We start from the raw sequence: 26,433 nt of genomic DNA, 5'->3' as shown, positions 1-26,433 counted from the left end.
ATATATCTTGACAGTGCCGCTTCATACTTCAAATGCTCAAACTCAAAATGCTAATCCATACTTCAACAGTGTTGCTAGATGCTTTCACTGTAAGGTGTTTCTATAAAACTATCACATACATTTTGCAACTACATTTAGGGCCAAAAACTTCTACCACTCTTCCTTTCACTATGGTCAGGTTACCTGCTACGACTACTCTCCATAAACTTCTTACTTTTCACTCGTAAATAATAGTATCACCTCGGGGAAGTGAGCTCATCTGCTGCTCAAGGGAGTCCCATTTGTCTAAAACACTTTGAAGTAGGTCTCTATCGTGTTCGTCAAGTACCAGGTGAAGGTGTTTTCTAAGATGAGGTACAGCCTCATAGTGAAAGGTGTAGTAACTCTTTATATAAGGATCCTCATATCCCTGAAATTGTAAGCAGTATTTTTTTCCATCAAGGTACATTGCATTAAGTTTGTTGACAGTAACAAGTGATTTTGGGTAATATCCAAAAGTAACTTCCCGAGAATGTAAATGAGTTATTCAAGATGAACATCATATGTTCCGTTGAACTACTGATTAATGTCTTCAACTGCAACAACTAGTTTTGAATCAAATAACCTGCAGTGGATAATTTAGAGTGGGTTTGAGCACGAAAAGAGGACCAGCAGCATCAGCGATTGGTTGGATGTTTAGATTACTTGCTTTTATAGAATCCACTAGGTGAGTGCCTGGCATTGCTCGGGTAATAAACGTCTTTGCATAGAAAATCTTGTTTTTATATAACATATAACAACAGTTACCATTCTAAATTTCAAACTTCATATCATGAGAAAAGTGTTTTGTGCAGTTTAAATAAGTTAAGAAAAAAAATAAAGCAACTGTAAAGGTTTTCAAAGTTTGTCAAACAACTGTAACTTTCAAACTTCATATGAGGAAAATTTTTTGTGAAGGTCAAATAAATTAAGAAACAAAATAAAACGACTATAAAAGTGTTTAAATGTAAGTGTGAAATAATTAGCAAGTAATAGCTAAATTAAATTTGTTTTGCTATGATTACAATAAAAGATGATTTGGTAATGATACAATTAATATATACTGAGAAAAAATACAAATCCTGAATATGTTGAATTAGCAATAACAATTCGTGCATAGAAGTGTGTGTGTATACAAAAGGTTACCGTTCCAGCAAAAGCTATCCATCAAAACTTTGAATACGACGATACTGGTACAAATGTAAAAATGAGATATCAGACTGTCTGTTTGGTACATTGTCTGACGGAACGGAGAGAGAATGTAAAGGCTAGTCCAACTCAAACGTGAAAAATATTAGCCTTTACCGATTTAGCAATCAGACCTTACAAAAACCCGGAAATATAAGCGTAACGGCACATTTGAAATTGAAATGGGACATTTAAAAATTACAGATTAAAAAATAGGTGATTGGTAGCAACAAAAAAAGTTTTTAAACGATTTCAAAAAATAACAAATGCAAAAAGTAATATTAGTTAATACTCAAAAATGCACATTTAGCGTGTGCATACGATATATGATAAGAGCGATAAAATGCTAAGGACTGTAAAGCAGCTCACTGGTTAAGTGTGTGGTTTGAAACTTACAGTTGCGATCTGCGCGAGTTCAAATCCAGCACACTGAGCTTTTCATTCCAAGATTTTAATAGCTATAACTGGACAGGCAGACATTTGAACAGATGACGACAAACTGAGATTTATATATCTATAGATAGATTACACAATTGTAGAGAGTTAACAGGGATAGAGCGAGTCATTAGCAAAGCAGATGTATGCAAATTGCCCATACATGCCTTTAAAGAAGGAATATGTAGTCGAATAAATATCTCTGCAGTACATAAACATAGGTTTAGATTGATGAAAATACTAATTTAAGCAACTAGTACAAAATGAGACAAACCTCTAAAATGTTATGCATATCTGCCAGCCACGAACCACCATCTTGAATGAGTTGAGAGTTGACAGACACTTCACTGAGAATTTCTCCTTTGATATACTCTAGGAGCCTTATGATATGAGCAGTTTTCCCACCATTTGTTTCTAAAGCAACATGATTTCATCAGCCAAAGTTGTATTCTTCATCACATCAGCAGTGTAATAACCATGAATACTTAGCAAATGCACTTATGGTCAGGCATAGTATAATTGTGTATATTAATGTCCTACATCAATCAAGAGTACCTCATCGTCCTTCAAATATGAACTTCATTGACATGTCAAACAAATAATCCATAAAGAATGCCACATAAAACGGAACTAAGAACCACAAAAGAACTCATAACATGGTCCAAATTTATCATCTCACCAATGAAGTTACAATGTTACTTCATGTACAGTGAATTTTCCTATGAATTACAACAGTATGTAAAGAAAACAACATGTTATTCTCAAATATACAAAGATATTTCCAACTTGACATATTAAGAAGTAACGAGGGAAAGAGCGCAGAATCACATGACAGCTCATATACACAGCTAATTAATTAGTGGAAGACTTACTGCTAGGCAACTCCTGCTGGCTAAAAAGTCGCCCACACTTGTCCGGAACATAGCTTGGGCAAGCGAGACCATTTTCATTCAGCTTTCTTGTTAAATTAATTTCACCCTCTATCGAACCAAGCGAAAGTATGGATTTTATAAAATGCACATCTACAGACAAATGGCTACAAGTGATTAATGAAGTCAGTGATCAGTGCAGGCTAGTATTATCAATTATTAAAGTTTCAGACCTTGGCAAAAAAGTGACTAGTCCAGTTATACACGTGTATGTTATGCATATATGCGTGTTAGGAACATGCATATACAGTCACGCTGTTGTTGCAGGTGAAAGGAGATGCAATTCTTACCTACATGCTGAGCACATAGCGCGCTATCATGAGAGTTCATGATTTTCAGCACATAGCCTGTGGAGCATGGCTTCAGGATATTTGCATTCTCGTACTCTGACAAATCCACATTGATGTAAACGTTTTGATGATCATAGCTTTTCAATATCTTTACATACAGAACCTAGAAAAGGGCGTGGTAACTCATGACTGCTATCAGTGGCAAGTGAGATGGTTCCAGCATTTTACCTTCATTAAACACACAAGCTTCAGTTAGTGTATGAATAGATTATAATAGTCAAACTTATTAACGATGACAAAATAATAATTGACAAATTAGGCAAAGCTGAAGATATACACCTTCAATCCATAGACTGAGTGCATCAGCTCCATAATGTCATCTGCGGTGGTATTTGGCCTCGTTTCCCAATTCCCAACCGACATATCGGCAAACTGGTTTTCAGCTACAAAAATTAGACGATTGAACCTATCTAAATGAGTTTAAAAATCAAATTATGGAAGAGGCTTTTGTGGAAGTGCTGAATTCAAAATTAATCTACTTTTAGCCATATGCTAGTATGCGGGCAAAAATAGAGCGTTTGTCATGCACCATTAAAACAACACCTCAGTTTTTAAACAAACACATGTGGCAACTGCTGTAATGTGAATAATTCTTAAGTGTTGCTAGGACTGGTGGCTCATTACAAACCCAAAACTAAATATAATATTTTGTGCTCAACTGTATATAATATGTAAATATTAGTCGCGGTTGCTACTTGATAAGCAGAAATAGAATATGTATCACAAATAATCACAAATTCGAGATGGAGGCAAGCAATGATGCTACCTATAATCTGTCTAAAGGATTACATGCATGTATTGCACTTCCGAACATATGTTTTATTACCCAATGTTCTTAGTTTATAGACTCGGTGTCCCCAATTTTTGTTAATCAAATAATAGATTGGCTTGCCTAAATGCGATTTCTAGTGGTGTGATTTGGGCAACGAACACTGTCTCTACCTGGGATAGTGTTACCTGGTTTGTGTTTGGCCGGGGAGATCTGATCATATTGAGTGGACCAATCCTGTGTTCTTTAGCAGTGTGTTTTTAATGTTTCGCAATCCACCAAGTGAGAGCAAACAGTGCGCAGCTGACTGACTTCGGTGTGAGTAATACTAGTAAGCTAGCTGAGTTCTGATTCTTTTATCACACGTTTTACTAACAGCACTGCGAGTACACAGATAGCAAAAGGTTTGTTTTATAATAATATTATTTCCTTGCCTTTTTTAAAAACTTAATTGTAATACTTTGTAATTGTAATACTTCCAAATGCATTCTGAGAATTAGCCTATTCCTTTTAATTTGAGACTAGTGTTGCCTCTGATACCTTGTAGATTTCACAGTTTGATGGATTAATAAATGTCATCAAAAATCAGTGCATCGAACACCATCCTACATACTTGCAAACTTTGAAGCTAGCAGGAAAAAACCATAGTGAAATCTTCATCTGTTGAGAATGAGATAGAACAACAAGGGCACCGCACGACTGTTGAACATTTCCTTGCCGACGTACAGACAACTATTGAATATTTCTTTGCCGACGTACAGGCAACTATTGAACATTTCTATGCTAACGTACAGGCTGTAACATTATGCTTAATTACCTTAACATTAATTACATATTAACATTACGTTTATCTTCGTTGTCATGATGACGCTCATAGTTATCGGGAGATGAGGCGAGATTTAAGTGCGCCATCTTCAGATGCTTCAGAGACATGTGCTTATGATAAACCTTCTATATTATTACTGTATTCTAATCACAACCGTTTAGCTTGTACGATCTAATACCGAGCCAGCCACTGATAAGTATCACATTGCACAAACACTACGCTAACAAAATACACTCGTTATTAACCATATCGCCATACCATACTTCATATTGAGGAGATCTACAGGCTACGTACGACAAAGGTAATAACCATATATCTATGTTGTTAGAAGCCTTTCAACAACAAAAATACAACATGGTTGCAGAGTGATCGTCTCCGACGCTCTTGAGTGTTTTGGTTGTGCTGGTTGGTTTATCTGGAGTTTCTGAATTGCGTGGTGGTGATGGAGGGTATCAAGCCACCTGGAGAACTACTGTTTGAAGGTAACGTGTCTGATAACTGGCGCAAATGGTGCCGTCAATTTGAGAACTATCTCAGGGCCATTGATCTAGTGCAGGAGCCGGTTGCTGATCCGAAAGACCCACCTGCTGGCAACACGGCCATATCTCGCCGTCAGGTAGCTGTGCTGCTTAATGCAGCTGGTGAGGAGGCGTATGAAGTATATTCACAGTTTGAGTATGAAGAAGGTCATAATGCAGATACACTGGCTGATGTGCTGGGTAATTCTGAGACATATTGCAACCCTCGTCGCAACATTTTATATGAATGGTATGTGTTCTGGTCGTTGGTTAAGGCTGATGGTGAAAGTGTGGACGGTTTCATAAAACGATTAAATACCCAAGCAGCCAAGTGTGATTTTGGTTATTTAAGGAATCGGATACTTCTCTGTTGACTGGTTTTTGGAATTTCCTCAGTCTCCCTCAAGGAGCGGGTGCTAAGAGATGCAGACATCACATTGGAAAAAGCTATGAATGAGCTTCGTGCATCAGAAGTTACGCAGGTACAGTTGAGTCATATGGCTGTTGGTGATCACGCCACAGCCTCCGTCAATAAAATTGAAACCAGATCCAAAAGGACTGTGACTCAGGGAAAACAGGGAACGATTGACTGTAAGTTTTGTGGATATCAGCATGTAAAGGGTAAGTGTCCTGCCTATGGGCAAACCTGCCGCAAGTGTGGTGAAAGGAACCAATTTTCTAAGAAATGCCTGTCTAGGAGAGTGCAAGCAGTGGGAGCAGGGCATCAAGAAGAAACAAACACCGCGAAAGAAGAAATGAACACTTTGTTTGTTGGAAGAGCGGGATCGCATGAGGCGGTAGATGGGGTTAGGTCTTGGGTCATTCCTGTTAAGGTGAGCAGTCAGATAAGATCACTCGACGTTAGATTCAAGATTGATACTGGAGCTGAAGTGAACATTATAACTCGCAAATTTCAAATGACCTGCAAGGTCAGCTGAAACCGTCAAGTACCACATTGGTTGGGTATGACCGTTCTGTAATAAACAATGTAGGGAAAACTGACCTCACTGGTAAGCATGGACAGTGAGTGGAGCCACTATCATTTGAAGTCGTGGAGGGTAATTATCCGCCAATTCTTGGACTGGACTCGTGTATCAAACTGGCAATAGTTCAACGTGTAGATACAGTTTCGTCTATTCTTGATGAATACGGTGATGTGTTTGAAGGGATTGGTTGTATAGATGGTGAACATGAAATTCAAGTAGATAAGCGTGTTCAGCCTGTGGTTCATGCAGCGAGGAGAATACCACTGAGTATACTGACAAAAGTCAAGAATGAGCTTGACAAAATGGAAAACCAAGGGATTATTGCCAAAGTTGACCGACCCATTCAGTGGGTCAGCAGCATGGTAGTAGTGGAGAAAAAGAATGGTGATGTGAGAATCTGCCTGGATCCGCGAGATCTCAACAAAGCCATTTTAAGAGAACACCATCACATACCCACTTTAGATGATATTGCATTCAAGTTCAATGGAATGAAGCATTTTACAATATTAGACATGAAAAATGGCTATTGGCACATCCCGCTGCCCCATAAGAGCAGTCTGCTCACAATGTTTAACACACCGCATGGCAGGTACAAATTTCTATGACTGCCTTTTGGCATTCATTCCTCTGCCGAAGTATTTGAAAAAAGGGTTGAACAACTCTTTGGCGACTTGAATGTTGCCATATACTTTGATGACCTGGTTGTTGCTAGTCGGAATCAACAAGAACATGACGATAACCTTAGGAGACTATTGAGTCGTGCTAGAGATGTCAACGTGAAGTTCAATAAAGAGAAAATCCAGCTCAATAAATACGAAGTTACCTATCTAGGCCATATTGTTTCAAGTGAGGGGCTAGGACCTGACCCTGAGAAGGTGAAAGTGGTTGAGCAAATGCCCTCTCCAACTGACAAGAAAGGGATGCAACGATTGATTGGCACCTTGAACTTTCTTGGGCCATTTTTACCCAGCATGTCAACAGTAACTCAGCCGCTCAGGACATTGCTAAGAAAGGATATTGTATGGATGTGGGGCCCCAAGCAGGAAACTGCCTTGGGTGCCATTAAGAAAATTTTGACCGATGACCCCATCCTGAAATACTTTGACCTGGAAAAAACTGAGCTTCAAGTGGATGCTTCACAGCATGGTCTAGGGGCTGTGCACATGCAGGAGGGTCACCCAATAGCATACGCGTCACACTCACTAACACCGGCTAAGGTAAATTATCCACAGATCAATAAGGAATTGCTAGGAATCGTATTTGGTTGTGAGAGATTCAATCACTATGTCTATGGACGCCCTATCACTGTTCAAACAGACCACGAGCCTCTTGTCACCATTGTGAGAAAATCACTCCACAAGGCCTTTCTACATCTGCAATGGTTACTTGTGAGGTTACAGCGCTACTATATTGACGAGGTGATATATGTACTAGAAAAACAACTACAGTTAGCTGATACGCTGTCGAGCGCCTACCTTTCAGATGGAGTTAGCGGTCAAGTAGATCTGGAGGGAGAGCAGATTGCTATGGTCCACAATCTCGAAGTGACGGATGCTGTGCGTGAGGAATTAGCCACAGCATATGCAGCCGATCCCTCCATGGGAGCTTTGCTTCAGGCCATCAGGGATGGATGGAACTGGAACAGCAAGAGGATTGCTCCTCCCCTGCTGCATCCATACTGGCATGTCAGAGATGAAGTTCATGAATGGGAGGGTTTTGCCTATCTGGGCGAAAGACTAGTCATACCTGGCTCATTGAGAAAAAAGATGTTAGAAAAGCTTCATTAGGACCACTTAGGGATACAGAAGTGCCGTGAGCGGGCTAATTGATCAGTATACTGGCCTGGTTTGAGTAATGACATTCAGATGATGGTCTCCAGCTGTTCAACCTGTGCTAGATTGGCTAATCGTCAACAAAAAGAACCACTGATACCGCATGAGGTGCCTAAACTGCCATGGAGCTGTGTAGCAATGGAAATAATGGAATTTCGCTTCAATAGTTACCTTGTTGTTGTGGACTGTTTCTCCCATTTTCCTGAACTTCGGCTACTTTACAACAAGACAGCTAGTAATGTAATCATGGCCCTCAAATCCATATTCTTGGTCCATGGAGTTCCGTTGTCAGTTATGGCTGATAACATGCCTTTTAACAGTCAGCAGATGCATGATTTCTTACAGGACTGGGGCTTCTCGATCACAACATCAAGCCCACACTACCCAAGATCCAATGGCATGGCCGGACGCTATGTCCAGACCATGAAGCAGTTTCTAAAGAAGAGTGAGGGGACGGATCAAGACATCTATCCTTTCTTGCTAGCATATCGGGAGACCCCCTTATCTGGCTGTGTATACAGCCCAGCTGAGGTGTTGTTTAACCATGCAATCAGAAGTGGCCTGCCCGTTACTGATCGCAGTTTGGCCCCAACAGTCACAGAGCCTATGGATTCCCTAAAACAACGCCAACAAGTAGCGAAGAAGGTCTATGGTAGAACCGCCAGAAAACTCCCAGACCTTCAGAATGGCGAAGCTGTACTTGTACGGACAGGTGATGATAAGCAGTGGACCCCGGCGACTGTTGTCGGCCAACATCCTTGTCCCTGGTCCTATATCATTGAAAATGATTTTAGCCAACTGAGACGTAATCGTGCTCATCTAAAGACTAACAGGAGCAGAGAATCAGTCAATACGAACGACGCAGGTAAGAACTCAACTTCCAAACCGGATACGGACAGCAACATACCACTGGAAACCATTGATGACATGAATGCGCGATCTGAACAGCCGACACCATCATATCGTGCAAGAAGGCACAATCAGGGTGCACGTCCCGCGAAGTACGAAGACTTCCAGATGTACTAGCTGGTGGATACGCCTATTCATATAAGTTTACTATTGTCCTACGGTTGACATCTGTCTATTTCATTTTTATTTAATCATCTCAATTGAGCTTCATCAGCGCCATTCATCTATGGTTATCTGACTACACCTCGACATCCTCACTGGAAGGGAGAATGTAACATTATGCTTAATTACATTAACATTAATTACATATTAACATTACGTTTATCTACGTTGTCATGATGACGCTCATAGTTATCGCGAGATCACGCAAGATTAGAGTACGCCATCTTCAGATGCTTCAGAGACATGTGCTTATGATAAACCTTATATATTATTACTGTATTTTAATCACAACCGTTTAGCTTGTACTATCTAATACCGGGCTGGCCAGCCACTAATAAGTATCACATTGCACAAACGCTACGCAAACAAAATACACTCGTTATTAACCATATCGCCATACCATACTTCATATTGAGGAGATCTACAGGCTACGTATGACAAAGGTAATAACCGTATATCTATGTTGTTAGGAGCCTTTCAACAACAAAAATACAACACAGGCAACTATTGAACATTTCTATGCTGACGTACAGGCAACTATTGAACATTGCTATGCTGACGTACAGGCAACTATTGAACAGTTCTATGCTGACATACAGGCAACTATTGAACATTTCTATGCCGACGTACAGGCAACTATTGAACATTTCTATGCTGACGTACAGGCAACTATTGAACATTTTTATGCTGACGTACAGGCAACTATTGAACATTTCCTTGCCGAATTACAGACAACTACTGAATATTTCCTTGCCGATGTCCATGCAACTATTGAACATTTCCTTGCCGATGTACAGACAACTATTAAATATTTCCTCGCCGACATACTAGGTAGAGCTAAGCTGTATCAATTTCAAATCGAGCTGAAATAGATAGAATAGTGTGTAAATTAAATTGACTTGTAAATTAACTCAATTTTTATATGTGCTTATAGCAAGATTTTCTAGATATCAAAATAGGGATTCTATAGAAGTGGTACGATAATGTTTTAAAACTTTTTTGAAATTGTTCCTTTTTTATATCGCTATAATCTGCTCTTGTTGACTTGCAGATTAGATACTTGGGTAACTAGGCGGTTAAACACACAACTGGTCTACTCGGTTTGTTCACCTCTCCTACATGTCCATTGCTAACTGGTTGCATGTGTATATATGTATGTATATGTAGCTTAACATTAGCGCATCGGCTCAAGCAGAACCTTCATTTGTATTGGCATCATTTCGCAGCATAAGCAAATAGTATTGTTGAGGTGAATTGACGTAAAAAAATGAGTGACTTTGAACCTGAAACTACTACAGAGCCTATTCTGAGACACGGTGGAACAAGCATCGAGAGAACATCCATGACAACGAGAAGCTCCGAGCGCGTTAAAAGGTCTGTGTTACACAGAGACATTTCCAATCAGATCAATGCTGAATTAAAATCATGGAGAACTTTACAAGATTCCCATACAGTACCATAAGAGAAAGGATTTCTTGATAACATTGATAAATTGTTTTATAGTATAAATGTCAAGTGGTTAAAATTAGATAGTTTGACAGCGGATAAAGAAAAGACAGCAATTCTAAAAAAAATCTTTGAATTATTCGAATCAACAATTGACAAAAACAAGAAAGCCATCCTCGGGAAGATAGAAGAGGCAACAAAAGAGGAGCTGGAAGAAGAAAATGATGTGGATGTCGAGACTGAAAGAGAGTTGGAACAAGTGGTTGCCAAGTTTAAAAAACTCATGGCTAGAAAAAAGACTAAAGTTTTGAACAAATCTACTGTAGCGAGCTCACCACTGCCTAACAAGAAAATAACTTCTTGATCAACAAAACCAACTCAGGCTCCATCAATAGATGAGACAAGTATGCACAGTTCTGAAACAAGCAAAATACGATCACTTACCAACACATGGATTGCGACAATGAAGGCAACCAAGAGATCAACTCTAAACCCGATGTTTTTCGGGGTGATCAGAGAGTGGGAAATAGACTTTGATGTATCTGTAGAATCAGAAGGCCTCACAGTACTTCAGCAGATGAGACGCCTGAAAAAATTTGTAGCTGACAAGGCATTTGATGTAGTTAGAAGATACTTTCTAACTAACACAATAGAGGCTTACACTGATGCTAGAAAAAACCGAAGGAATCGATTTGTCAAACAATATGACGTCGCTCAAGGATTGAGGAAGAAGCTATAAGATTTAGTAATACCATTCACGAACAAGGTAACAAAGAAGATAAGTAAGAATGCAGTGTAATATTTCTATTTACTTGCATAATGAAAGTAATTTAGAAGACAATCCACAAGTTATCTATTTCTCGCTTGGTCTGAAAATACATAGATTGTTGGACTGTTCTCTTTTAGTTTGGCTGTGAAGGAAATTTGTTTCTCTTTTATTATATTTATTTACATACTAACTTTTGAAGTTTATTTAAATAATTATGGTCGTAGAGATCATTTAATGAACTAATTCTCTGTGCGTTAATTATTGCAGGGTTTACTATAAATTAAAAAAAGATTATAGTAAGCCCTGATACTACGTTTACTACGGTATGTATAGTAATCGGCTGTTCTTTCACCGGTGCTGCTGGCGTTATCTCAGTTTACCAGCCAATAAATAACTGAATGAGTTTTATTCATATTTTTAAAAATTTAGCTGTACTGCTAATAGTATTAGTTTTATTACTACTAATGCACTTTATTTACTGCAAGATTTGCATATGCCAAACAAACCAGATATTATTATTGTTTATTCATTTATCTTTTCATCTTGTTCTTTTTTTATTCCTATTTTTCATTTTTACAGAATTATGGCTAATCTAGAAACAGAAAGAGTTTAAGAAGTAAAGCCAGGGAATATTTTGAAATTGATTCTGATGAGCCACCAATAGCAAAGTGTTTAGAGTGCGCACATCCTGTTAGTAGGGGAGGTACTGACAAGCAGAACTTCAATTCCACAAACCTTTTTAACCATTAAAAAGAAGACATTTGCATTTGTATCAGTCACTTATCTGTGCTCAACAAAAGGAAAAGGCTGAGCAAGCTATGAAAACTCAGGCTGCAATTACTAGTACTACTAGCAAATAACCGAAAATCACTGAAGCTTTTCTTGCAGTCCAATCATGGGCCACTGATTCTACAGATGCTGTGAAGTTCAACAGATGAATTGGCAAAGAGATTGCTTGTGATGACTAACAAATTTTAATAGTTGAAAATGAGGGTTCAAATTATGGATGGCCGAAGCTTTGCCTAGATTCCAACTACTTGGCAGGACTTTCTTCACTGAGAAGCAAATATCAAAAATGTGTGCTGAAGTCCAGCATAAAATACCAAATATGATTACAGAATTATTTGAATCAAATGGACATATCAGTTTCACAACTTAAATCTAGTTAAGAGATATCTAGTCGAGTGGAGATCAATGAGTTTTCTAACAGCTCATTTCCAGCATTTGAACAAGACTGACGCCCATTAACAAGTGAAGGATTTTGAATGTTCATGGTTTTGAAGAAAGCCGCACAGGACTTGATCACTAACAGTAATTAAAAGAAACATTGATTTGCTATAAACTTGTACAGACAGCAGTTCGGTCAGCAATAGAAGAGAAGACTTCTTTATCATAGAGAAAGTTGTAACTATAACTGTAATTACTATTATTAATTATAAATTACAACAAACATCGACCGTTTTATTACTAGATGCACAGTATGTGAGTATATATATTTTATTTTCATAAATTACCACAAATGAATAAATACATTAATATTTATATTTCCGGTAATATCCTGAACACAAAAGATCTATGCAATGCAAAAATCTGAATCGGTATCTGAATTAGATTAGTTTTCAATATGAATTGGCATCTGAATAGTCTGCCGAATTTAGAATCGAAGCATCTTTAACTTAGATGCTTTTGAGGCCATACGGAGCAAGGCCACGAGTACTCCTACTCTTCAGTTGTATGACCAGATAAAACCTGTAGTGTTAACAGTCAACTCATCTGCTCAAAGTTTAAGAGCTGTTCTTGTACAAGAAGGTAAGCCTATTGGGTTCAAATCCAAATCACTTACTGCTACTCAGCAAGGCTATAGTCAAATCGAGAAAGAAATGCTAGCAGTGTTATTTGGTTGAACACAATTTCACTACTATCTGTTTGACCAACATGTGGCTATAAAAACTGATCATAAGCGTCTAGTAGAACTGTTGCAGAGAGATCTTAGTACATATGTTGTCTTCTAGACTAGCAACCATGAGGCGAAAATTAGCTATAGCTACAATGAAGAAACCACGGATAGGAACAATACGTCAAAGGAAATCATCATAGATGGACAGAAGTTCATTAATACTGTTGCGTGTGAGGATGAACCAAAGTTCAGTAAAGGAACAGAAATTTATCAGAGCAAATTTAATGGGCAACCAACAAATGTGATGCGCGACTTTGGATGTGGAGTTGTGATTGTCAAGAAAGAGTTTATCAAGGAAGAGCACTGCACAGGTGAAGGAACATACTTGAGGATGACGGACAACAGCGTCACAGAAGCCAATTATGCAAGAATCTCAGTAGCATCGCCTTTCTACAAAGGCATCATCAATGCTGGCGTACTTATAAATACGCTTTATGACCTACTCATTAGGAACATACCAAGAGCCCAATCACCAGATAAACTACAAAAACTGGAAAGACTGTGACGCAATCTCTAAAGCTCATGCGGTGAAGGAAAAGTCTGGAGAGATGCCGCTAGTCGTTAATGCCGAGTTAGAATAGCTCAAGGATAAAAAATCACAAATGATCAATCTACAAAGAGAACAAAAATCATTGAAGAGATATGTTGACTATCGATGGAGCGAGAAGAAAAAATACCAGGAGACTCAATGATCTAAGGTCCTTGCTAATACTCTATCTAAAGAGTGGCCTGCTGGCACAGGTGAGTATGAACACTGGAAACTGGATCCTAAGCAAAAAGTTTGTAATGTAGTGTTCACAACTGATTCTGCCATGGATCGCTAACGCGAAGCTACTGATTTAGACGAAGATCTGCAGGTGGTACATCAACTTATTCAGTCTTGCTGGCTCACCAGCCGCAAAATGTGCCCTGACCATGCTCTGATGTACTGGGCTGTTCATGGTTGCAGTTGGTTGGTTGGAGTTGCAGTCGAGGTGTGATGTTCTCTCACAACAGGTTAGTGATTCCTACTTCGAAATGACCTTCGGTATTGACTTAACTGCATAAGTAACACCAGGATGTTACTAAGATTTTGCAGTGAGCACAAAAGACAATCTATTGACCTGGGATAAGAGGTCATGTTACTGACAAGTGCCTTGCTTGTGAGCCATGCAGTTTTATAAGATGAAAGGAAAAGAAAGAACTTCTTATTTTTACCTTGTACTACATTACTCTTTCCAGGTCATTGGTACAGACTTATTTCAGGTGAGTGGTCTTAGTTCATGATCGGAAATTACCTTAGTAAGTGGCCTGTAGCGATACCCATAAAATACGCTGCTTCTACAGATGTAGTGAAAACTGCAAACTTTTTAGTCATACAATTTTATAGTATATTATAAAAGATAAGATCTTCAATACAGCTCAAATAAGTTCTCTGTATTCTGTTAAAGTCTCAATGTAAAGCATGAGACTAGCTCTCCACATCACCAACAAAAAAATGGTCAAGCTAAACGCATGATAACTACTGTGAAATCAGACATGAAAAAGTTTCTCAAAAAACAAGGTTAGTAGCGGGAAGCCCTCCTTACAATACAAAACACTCCTATTGGTAAGGGGCTTATGTCACAAGCTCAAATTCTACAAGACTGAAAGAAAAGAGACCAAATAACAACACAGTATCAGGTTGAGGGTTATGACATGACACTTTTGCAAAACCAATTGAAAAGTAGAGTTTGCAATAATATTCTTATGATGGAAGGGCTGGTATTCATAAAACCAATGTAGATAAAACCTGGCACTAAAGTCATGTTTAAGATCCTTAGTCTTCTTTAAGGCCCCTAGCAATTGGAAGCCAGGTGAAGTAATAGAGGTGATTGAAGACCGCTCGTATGTTGAAACTTTTCAGAGGCTCACGCTGTGACATAATAGTAAGGATGTGAAAGTGGCTACTGCTGAACCAGGCCTTACAGGTAGTGTGCAGCAGACCAGCACCGGAACCACTCCTAAGCAGGAGGCTGAAAGGCCTTCTGACCCAGATAGTGCTACACCTGTAAAAGTGCCGTTATTAAGGTTACCCTGTTTTTCATGTCAGCTTCATGCTGAAAGGCTTGTTAGAACACCTGCCTGATTTTGTGACTATGAAATGACTAGCTGGAAACAGTTTCTTTGAGCATTCACATGCAGGTACTGGTGTTGGAAATTTATTTCAAGCTCTTATATACTCTGTATTGAACAAAAGTTTATTCCAATCTGTTACACTCATCTTGATTTCAAAGTATTTTTTTTATATATTCAACCCCTGTAGTTAAAAATAGACATGTAATGTGTTTAGTATATTGGAGTTATTTGCTCTATTTATAGTATTTGTCGAAGGCTAATGTTTCACTTAGTTTACTTGGTTGAGGTTCTAAGGTTAGGGCAGATGCAATCTTGCCTCTTCCGTTTAGCTCCATTACAACACCTAATAGATATTCTAACATATTCATTCACCATCTGCTACGTCAAGATATTACAGCTACCTACAGTATTTATACACCTCAGAAAGTAGGGAAGAGTGTTGTAAACTGAACAGGTGTCCAGACTGACACTACAATAACTATAAAGTTGTTTATTCATTACATTTTTGTTTTCATAATATGATAAGCTAACCTTGACCTCATCACTTTGGTAAAGGAAATTAGAAGTCTACATTAACAAGGTGAAAAAACTCTAATGCAATTATATTTGCTCTGAAAGTAAAATATTTTTTGCTGAAATATTTTTAATGGGTATTAAAATCTTCTAAAGTACAAGGTTTATATTCTTTGCACACAAATTCGATTGTATTTCCTACATTTACCAAAAATATGAATTCCTGGCACTGTTTGTATAACACATAAGACTTGAATTCAAAATGGCAGTGGGGCTAACCGAACATAGTGTTCAGCTTACCCCATTGTCAAACAACATTGTAGAAAGTGTAATTACCTTGTGCTGTTTCTAAAATTGTCTAAAGTTTCTAAACACACATTAAACTAAATACTATCAGCTGTATGAAATTTAAGTGCTTTAAACACAGTAATATTTAAACACTTTCAAAATTTCTGCTTTGCAAAAGTTTTATGGGCAAATACTTATTTTAAAACCAGATTCAACCTACATGCAAGATAATAAACACATGCAGTCATTTTTATGTCTAGTAGCCTAAAACCTTGATGTAATAGGTGTATGAGTGTTTATACAGGAAGTATGTATTTACACCAGCATATTACTGTCTATCACAGTCTATCTATCTATTACTGTTAGCTTATAATTACAAGAGACAAACTGTGTATGCCAGAAACAGGCAGTAGAAAAAACAGGCAGGCTCTTCAATACAGGGAGCAGCAAAAATATGGAACGGACAAGGTAACATTAACACAGGTCAAAGATGATCTCGAAAATGTTTCTGCCAGTTGCGAGCCAACTGTTAGATGGCAAGGAACAGCAGACGCTAAAAGCATATTCACATTGCGGATGGAATGAGATTTAGCTGGGTACATAAAAAAGATCTTGCTGATACGTTTTATGGTTTATCTTCTTCATTGTAGAGCTAACTTGAAATCTTGGAATAGCAAACAATATTAAAACATGATGTTCATGGGAAAAGGAGAAAAGAGCAGGCAAAGATTGGTTTGCTGGCTTGAAAAACATGCCATCGGTCGGTTAAATCACCAGATGCCACTTCATTGGCAAGCGCCTTTGGTATTAGTGAACCAGCTGTAAAAATGTTCTTCGATAAACTGGCTGAAGTAATGGACCAGAACAAATTTCAACCTGAAAACGTTTACGATGTACTGATGAGACACGTTTCACCACAGTTCAAAAACCAAAAGGTGTTGTTGCGGCTACGGGAAATAAACAAATAGGAACTATCACTGCTCAGGATAGAGGAGAATCAGTAACCGTGGTTGCAACTATAAATGCTGAGGGAACCTATTCCACCTGCCTAATATTTCCAAAAGCTCTGTATTATAACTAATTTGTTACCGGTTCAACTGCTGAAGCTATTGAAGTTGCTAAAAAATCAGGATCAAGCTGGATGACTTGAAAAATATTTCCTGAAGTGTATTTTCCACATTTTGTTAACCACTCTTTATTAACTAAAGAGTGTCCATTCTAATTAATTTTAGACAACTATGAGTCACTTGTAAGCGTTGAAGCAATGACATATGCTAGAGGGTGTAAAAGTGACCTTGATGTAGGTGATGGAGTGCAAAGGACATGACGATATTATGAGGACACGACATGACTTAGGGACTTCTTCATCTAACAGATATTCTAAAACTTTACTAACCAAACCATAAACTACGAGATGGTGTCAGAATATACCTGTGCGAGCTTATTAGTAAATGATACAACAGTAGTAAGGGTGCATAGTAGTAATTTAATATTGGACAGATGATAATTGACGAGATTGGATTTTAGTAGTAATTTAGGAGACTAGTTGCCATCGCCAATATAACCACATGTATTAAATTTAACGTATTTTGTCGATAATCTCCGCTAATACTAGAATCACAATCAAATGGCTGAGTCAAGGGAGGAACGTTTTGTACAAACACTTTAATCTGAATGATGAAAACAGCAGTAAAAAAGAAACTGTTCCAAGACCAGTTTGAAGTCATAAAAACTGCCAAAAATTATGTAGATAAGGACAAGGAAAAGCAGATTACTAATTTATTGTTACTCATGCGTCCAGATGGTGTACCTATAGTCAACCAGTTCATACTTTATGCTACACAAGATGTAAGAATTACGACCCGTAGTCACACCTTAGATGTTTATCAGGCACATTGAGCCAGTCAGAAATGAACTCTTCGAGCGCTAAATGCTCAACAGCCTTACAGAGGCGCAAAGACAATCCATCAGTTTATTACAGAAGCACAGTCACAAGCTGATAACTGTGATTATGGTGCAATGCATGATGAACTAATCAGGGAAAGGATTGTGGTTGGAGTGAAGGACCGCAAGCTGAGAGCAGACCTTAAGCGATTGCGTCATGTTGCCATGGCACTGAAAAACTCAGTTCTTAACAAACTCGCATTTCGATTGAAATGGCCACGCTATCTATCGCATCGCTGCTTTCTTTTTTCTCAGATGAAAAGTCGATTGAAAAGGGAGAAAATCACTTTCACTCTGATCATGTGGAAGCATTTAATTACCAGCAAGGAATTTTATGAGCACAAGTCCACGCAAGTATGAAAAAGAAAGTTTATAGTCACGGTGAGTTAACGTTACGAATTATCAAATAAGGAAGCATACTGTGTTGTTTTGATCCGAAAATGTCATTGCATTTAGTTCAGATGGTCTAGGCAGGAATTTCTCGATGTTCTCGATGTAGATCGAAAATAAACAAACAAATTTGCATATCTTTTGGTTTGCTCACAAAATTACCACAAACAGTGCCCGTTTAGCCAATTCAAACATCTTTCTGATGATCTATTGTAATTTATCTTTTATGCCTTCAATATTAAAAATTGCAAGCTTACTTGGATGACCAACAAGAGATAAAATTGACCAAATGCGAATGTCCAAGACGAGCATTTAAATGTAGCCATGCAGCTGCACTTTTTATTCACAAAATCCACAATCTTAGTCGAACAGACGTTGAATGCCAGTGGAGAAAAAGGAAGTGGTTTCAAGTGGTTTCAGAGCTATTTCCTCGACCAAAAAGGTACTGTGCTCTGTCGACGAACCCTACGTAAGCCAATTGTTCCACACTGTATAAGGATCTAAAGGAATATGGAAAGTTTACAGGACTGCTGGCTGCTCAGCCCTGAGCCACCGGTTGCTACCAAGCTGCCCATGCCTTCCATTGAAGAAATTATTTTCTCTGACGAGTTTCTTCGAGCAAAAGGGAGTCAAGAACAGCTGGATTGATTGATTTCCCGTTCCAAACTAGATGTACATAAAATTGCAAGGATTAATCGGTTAACTGTGGGCCAACAAGATAACCCTGATTGGCATTTGGCCAGAAGGGGTCGACTTACTGCCAAAAACTTTGGCTCGGTCCTCAAAGCTAAAAGAGTCACTCCTTCACTAGTAAAAAGTCTCCTTGGGGAATATGATTTAGCAAGAGTCAAAACAGTCCATTGGAGAGTTAGAAATGAGAAAGAAATCATTACAGCGTTCACCTTGAAAACAGGGAAAATTGTTAGGGATACTGGTATCTGGTTTGATTCATTTGGGATTCTTGGTGCTTCACCTGATGGCATTGTCGTCGACGAAACTGTTCTGGAGGCAAAGTGTCCATATACTGAACGAAACCCAACAATAGCAGAGGCTTTGAATTCAACATCATTCTACCTTGAAAAAATTGAAAGTGGGCAGGGTTACACCTTGAGGAAAGACCATGTGTACTAGGATCAAGTCCAGGGATAAATGTATTTGTCTTGTAGAAAGTTTTGTTTTTTCATTGTCTGGACTATAAAAGATGTAGCAGTTATGAAAAAAGAAAGGGATGACTCATGGTCTGCAAACATCCCACAATTAATTAGGTTTTATTGTGATTATATTTTTCCCTAAATTGTGGAAGGAGAATTGTAAATTATTTTATTTGCAACCTTTCATGTGACTTCCAAAAACTTACTACAACTGGGCAATGGATGGATATTGTAGAAGCAATCCTGGGCATCCTCCAACTATATACAATATCTCATCATCAATAGTTAACACTGCTTATGAAAATTCTATGACAAATGATAACAACTAGCAGTGTCTCATTTACTGAATATATATTCCTGATATATACTAAGATTTTGAGTTTGCTCTTGTAATAGTTTTGAATCACTCAGGATTGCCAGCTCAACAAAAATCATGCATTGGAGAGTCATCCTCTGCATTAGAAGTAATTGATGCACTTTTTCCACAAGTTCATTTGTATCTCCAAAAGAAATATTACGTCTGCTACATTAAAAAAGAGAAGTGCCAAAAAAACCTCTAACTGAAAAGTCTCAGCAGTCTCCATTGAAACCCCAGAAAAAAATGAAATATTAAAGAAAAACGAAAGATGCAGCACCAAAAATTCAAGAAAGGCAGCAGAAGCAAACTATCCCGATTAGGAAGGTGACGGGGTTGACCCTGTAAAAAGTGACAGTGAAGGGTGCTGAAGTGAGGAAGATGCTGAAGTAGCTGGGGAGCCTTTAAGTGTAGATGCAAAAGTTGGACAATTTGTGCTTTTAAAATTTTTAATAAAGAAATTCATGCTCTATTATATAGGAAAAATAAAAGAGATCAATAATGGAATTTTAGCTGATTTTTTCCATAAAAGCAGCAATGAATTTGTGTAGCCAGAAATACTTGATTTAACAAACTTAACTAAATATTAAATGGAATCAATAGCTCCTCCACATTTCAGTTGGCACCACAAGAACAAGAGACGCCATGAACTTTAGTTTAAGACTGCAGAACAATCTAGATGTCAAATAACACAAGTTCATTTGATTGCAATTGAAACAGAGAACTCAAACCACAAACACTATACATTTCATTGTAAACTCTTACACAAAAATAAATCAAATTTTCAACAATTGCAGTGCTTTATTATGAGGCTTGTTTCTCTGTTCAGATTACCCTACCAAATTTCCACAGTGATTCAGTCTATCAAATCAGTTAATGATTCAGCTCCAAAGTGGTTCATTTTGCCCCAAAAGGGCAAAACGAACCACTTTCCATTTTTTGACCAATGTTGAAATTCTTGCAGTATGATTAGCAGTAGAATCACAAAAGCTTGTTAAAAATCAACATAACTGTGCTAAAGCAGGCAGAACTCAAACTAATTTAAACTACAAAAATTTTGCCTCCAACGGGTGAAACTGATGATGCTACACTATGTGAGAAGATTGTGACAGCTTTTGAGCGGTATTTAAATTCTCTGTCGACAAGCATTCATCACAGGTTAATGTTTAACAAACGAGTGCAGAAGAACGGGGAAACAATTGAGAGTTTAATTACAGAGCAGCAAAGCTTGAGTTTAAAATGTGGCTGGGATGAAGATCACAGGAAGTCTCAGATGACAACACAATTGTTAACGAGAATGGCAGATTAAGACTGTTGCAGGAATTACAATTGACAAACGAACTGGATTTGGACATTGTCATTAACAGGATACGCACCAAATAGGTTGGACAGGAGAATCAGACTGGAGATAGATGGAGCTGAAAGTGTGGACACTAACATTAATGCAGTAAGGAGTAATGTACCTACACCAGACTACAATGCCAAAAAGCGTGGTAACAGAGGATGTAGAGGATGAAGTAAAAGTTACAGTAAGCGCATAGTAACTAACTGTAAGTACTGTACAAATACACACGAGTATGGCAGATGTCCAGTATATGGAAAGAAATGTAATTTGTGTTCTCAGATGAATCACTCTAGAAGAGCCTGTCAGAGCAACAAGCAAGTAACTGCTAACACTAGCTCTGTCAGTAACGCTGAAGTAGACAGAACCAGGGCTAGGGAGAAAGGTTTTGATTCAAATGATGATTTGTTTTTAGACACAATTTAATATGTAGCATCTGGGAATTCTGCTAGTAAATTTTACCTGTTTTGTTTTAAGTGTCTGACAAAATAATAAATGTGAAAATTGGCACAGGTGCAGAAGTAAATTTGATGTCTATAGAACTAGTTAACCTAATGGGGGAATTACTGTAGATTTGATTCTGCTCATGGGACAAGTTGATCTTGAATATGGGGTAGAATAACTGTGGGCAGGTTTTTTGTTCATGAAACGCTGGTTGGTAACAAGTGCGCTGAGTTATTGGAGCTTATTGGTGTGATTTGGGTATCATTTCCGATAAATCTGTACCTGTGCATGATATTAATTCTCAATGTGAAGCTAAAGATTGGGCTGCCAAGTATCTTTCAGTATTTACAGGTTAAGGTATCATAGGAAAACCTATTATTTAAAACTGAGAGAAAATTCAAGCCCTAAAGCAACTCCTAGTAGACACATCCCCTTAGAAGATAATTGCAAAAAACTAGAGATTAGTAAAAGCAGGTGTAATAGTAAGAGATGAGCCATGTGAGTTGTTACCACCAATAGTTAGGGTCAGAAAGCCTGAGTCTTTGAGAATTTGCCTAGATCCACAAAATCTGAACGAATGTTTGATTTGGAATAAACGTGAGATACCAACTATGGCTGAAATATTTGCTAGTATACATGGGGCAAAGTATTTTACCAAGTTGAATGCTGTAAAGGGTTTCCACCAGGTTCCTATTGATACAGTCTTCAAAGTTGACAAGTTTTGTGACATTGTTTGGTAAATTTAGATAAAAGAGAATGCCGATAGGAATCAAGACAGCTCCAGAAATATTTTATAACATTGTGAGTAATATATTTGTAGATATAGATGGTGCTCATACATATATTGATGATATTTTTGTGGTGAGTAACACATTACAAGAACATGATAGTCGCTTAAACCAGGTTCTAGATAAGTGTTAAGAGTTTTTGCCACTCAGACAATTCAAATAGTTATTTAGTTTAAGCTCAAGGAAACCTTGAAAAGTGTGTATCGTGGAATACATCATAAATGTGAGCCATGCTTGCTTCCTGTTCCATGTATTTTAGTAGATTGTATCATACATGTGAGTCATGCTTGGTTTCTGTTCCATGTATTTTGGACAGACAGCCTTGAGCATTTGAATAAAGCACAAGTACTTTACTGCACTCTTTCATTGCAATTGAATCTACATATAACAGTGCGTATTACAGGTTCCCTCAGAACTGTGTAAAGTAGATAGGGTTCTAGATGTAAATGAGGGTGCTTCCAGCTATAGGGGGTCTGCTAACAGTCAGGAAAGGCAACACTGTTCTTCATCAGTTCTGCTCTGATTTTGACACAGATAAAATTACTAAACAAACAAACAGCATGTGAATGACTGAAGCGTTTCAGCAACTGACCAGTCTGCATGCAATTTAGCTGTCATACTAGACATTTTAGAAGCCACAATTGAGCTATCAAAAGTCCGACAAGGCAAAAACTGCTTTTTTAAAAGAGTTGTATGTTAGTGTCAATATAGCTATAAGGAGATACCTTTAAAAGCCAGAAAAAATTGGCTGTTACTATAAAGCCTATCTATGCTAGCACCGAGGGCAGTTTTAAAGAAGTAAAATTAGATGGTAGAACATCGCTTGCCGAATAAACGCATTTTTCCTGCTATGATCGACAACTTTCAAATTGTCTTTACGAACTGGTGGGGCTTAAGGCACCTAAGGTTTGTGAGCCTTTTAGAGCAGTTGGACGTTATAGACCTTTCTAAATGACCACCTGAGATTTAACTTTTTCGCTACCGTAAGCCGATATATCATCGGCTTTCGTGGTAATTCAAGTACAGACCGTAAGCCGATATATCAGCTTTTCAATATGGTTTCACTTTTCTTTCAATTACGAAGCCTATACAATAACTAGACCAATAAAATTTTGTCTCCAGTGAAACAACCTTGTTGCCAATCACTTGCTATCAATATAAATTTTTTTGGCTAAATATTTTCAACAATTCGCGGTGATAAAAGTACCAATCGTAAAACGATATATCGGCTTATCAATAGGGTTTTACTTTTCTTTTCATTACGAAGCCTACACATTAGCTAGACCAATCAAAATTTGACTCAGGTGAAACAACCTTGTTGCCAATCACGTGCAACTAAAAGAAAATATTTTGGTTCAACGATTCCATGTCTAATTATTTTTCAAAACGGCAAAACCAGATAGTTATCCTCATGGCAAGGAAAAACACCACGATCGTTCAACGCAAATAAAACATTAGATATTGTAAGAGAGTAGAATTCACTTTGTACTTATCTTGTAGAAAATTCTGTTTTGAATAAGATGCATTTTAAACTAAAGCGATATCTGTTTTTATTCTCGAGATATTGCTTAAATACTAGCGGTATATCGGCTTTTCGAAAAATTCGTTTTATTAGCTCGGGCAGAACATTCATTCTGTAAGATTTTAATGCGGTAGTGTAAGAGTTAAGAGAGCCTATTAATCATCAACTGGAATTCAGAGTCGGCGAGTGCAGGGTGAAAAGAAATTGAAGATGTTGTGGCCGAGATTCTACCTGAATGCCAACAGCAAGATAGTTCCTTTTAAGAACTTCAGAAATAATCTAGCCACCTTACAAACAAACATAAAAAAGCATAAGGCTGCTATTCACACCAGCGCTGATTATGAGCTTTCTCAAATATGAACGTCTATTGTTCTGACCAGACAAACAGTCTCACAGTGAACTGCATCAACAATAACATCTTTATCTCACTGGTAAATCCCCTTGCTAAGATTTTTAATAGAAAACATGCTAATATTTCAAATAGTAGTTTTTGTCACAGACATGCTGATTTAAAAAAAGAAAACACCAGCTATTGATGAAAAATACAGCCTTTTGTAGGAGTTATTTTAGAAGATTTTTGCCTTGCAATAGGTAATATATATTGAGTTGTTCATGAATTTACAAATTTAACTCAATTTTAAAAAGTTGTTACTGTCAGGTTGTATATGATATAACAATTGCTTGAAACAATAAAAACTGTATGACATTATGTCATAAAATAATAACCCCATTATAGCCTCACGCCTTCTTGAAGGAATTTAAAAGTACAGTTGCTATGTTTACATTGTTTATTCACATCGCGTCCTTTGTAGCATAGCTATTGGCTTTTAAATGTGGATGTGACAGAGTAATTTACTCTTCTCAAATCTTGCTACATTGGATTTGGCAAAGGTAACTGGTGACCTTAAAACAACAGTTATGCATTAGCAGCCGGGGCTCTGTTTCAAATGCTAGTGGGGGCATATACAGCATACTCTAAACACCCCAGCTGGTCAGTTCGAGTAAAAAAAATCATTACATTACTGAACTGAAAACTGTCATCAGCACCGATGCCGGTGACTTGAGGTTAGATGACCCCATAATCCATATCCAGCTTGACATATCTTGACAAATCCCAACCATAACATTGACAGAGATGGAAAAGCACTACACTAACATAACAAAGCACTAGCCATGGTTTGAATCAATGAGAAGCTAGATCAGTTTCTCTTAACTCAATTTTAGAGTGTGACAAAGCACAAGCCTCTTGAATTCTAAGATTCTGACTAGTCGAATAAATGATAATAAGACTAATGTGATGTTTTTTGCAAACCCTGTATGTTCCTGGGAGCAACAACAACCATAAAAATGCAAAGGACCTCTCGTGTACACTAGTTGAGAATACTTCAATGAGAGACAGACTTCTAATTGAGAAAAAGGAGGCTTGTAAGATTTTTCCCTTTTCAGATGATCGCATAATTGAGGAGCTCTCTCATCCTCAAATCCTAAATGTTAAAAATGCTGAGGTGTCTAGCTGATACATGGAACATCTACAAAAACAATGTCGAGACAGCCAGCCATCCATGCTAAGATGTAAAAAGCCATTAAACTCAAAACGATGTTACAGTTGTTTAATCAGAAAGTATTATCATGACATTTTGGGGTCTCAGATCTTAAAAATCATTCCCAAAAGCAAGGTCGGTGTGATCACCGGGATTTTCCACACAGATATGAGTGGTGTGACACTTCCAACTGTGTAGGATACAACCTCTCACACCCTTTGAGCCACTAAACTTCTCAACAATGTCCGACAGACCGTTTTCAAGATTTAGCTCGGTTTTGTGATAGTTATCTGATAGCAGTTACTATAGTAGCTCAATCAATGAGTGCCTATTATAGTCTGATGGCCACAGGGCATCTTTGTGTCATTTTTTGCCAAGAAGGCACGAAAACAGGGTATAACGGGTCTTAGGTTTAATAAATAGAATAAAGCATCCTATACCTCATTTAACATACCTACCGAAGATAATGTTGTCAAGCAGTGATTATTTGCTATTAAAAAGTGAGTAGAAATACATGAATAAGATTTTCTTTGTGCCATGCGCAATTAGCCAAATAAGCCAATAAACTCCGTAAACATAAATCAATCATTTTTTTAATATGTAACGTATTAGCTTGCACCGATAACACATAAGTCCTTAGTCTGTTTCTGCTATCGCCATGTCAAAAACTGCCATCACCGTTGGTAATAGCACTAAAAACAGCAGTTATTACAGTATTATTATTAACAGTGATTACAACAACTAGCTCTTATGGATTACATAATTCGTTGTAATCAAGTTCTACATTCTAATAAACCAACAAGCCTTACTAATGGAAAAAGCCTATAATCTAAATTTTTATGAGAAGTGGAGCACCATCTACAACCAGTCAGAAAGGTCCATAGCAAACCAATTAAAATCATCGTAGCAACTCGCAGTGTTTGCCTTATGCAAATACCACACTGAATGTTTGAAGAGGATTGCT

General features: G+C 37.7%; 1 protein-coding gene across 6 annotated transcripts in view; it reads right to left on the bottom strand.

The window, feature by feature from the left end:
- LOC137401300 (hydroxylysine kinase-like) overlaps positions 1-26,433 on the bottom strand; it is a 63,305-nt gene that overhangs the window by 1,551 nt on the left and 35,321 nt on the right. For 2 of the 6 annotated variants that reach the window (XM_068087682.1, XM_068087683.1), the window contains exons 2-7: positions 10,813-10,954; positions 3,200-3,303; positions 2,861-3,023; positions 2,514-2,621; positions 1,916-2,055; positions 241-409 (exon numbers count right to left, since the gene is read on the bottom strand). In XM_068087682.1, coding sequence (XP_067943783.1) covers positions 241-409; positions 1,916-2,055; positions 2,514-2,621; positions 2,861-3,023; positions 3,200-3,283 — 664 coding nt within the window. In that variant the 5' untranslated portion in view covers positions 3,284-3,303; positions 10,813-10,954. Of the gene's footprint in view, positions 1-240; positions 410-1,915; positions 2,056-2,513; positions 2,622-2,860; positions 3,024-3,199; positions 3,304-10,812; positions 11,217-14,291; positions 14,386-26,433 lie in introns of those variants that run through there. The other 4 variants (XM_068087684.1, XM_068087685.1, XM_068087680.1 and 1 more) reach the window with 3 other exon arrangements.

The sequence above is a fragment of the Watersipora subatra genome, chromosome 1, assembly GCF_963576615.1.
Source record: "Watersipora subatra chromosome 1, tzWatSuba1.1, whole genome shotgun sequence".
NCBI classification, from domain to species: Eukaryota; Metazoa; Bryozoa; class Gymnolaemata; order Cheilostomatida; family Watersiporidae; genus Watersipora; species Watersipora subatra.
The sequence above is the reverse complement of the archived record's forward strand: the minus strand, read 5'-3'. Positions and strand labels throughout refer to the sequence as shown.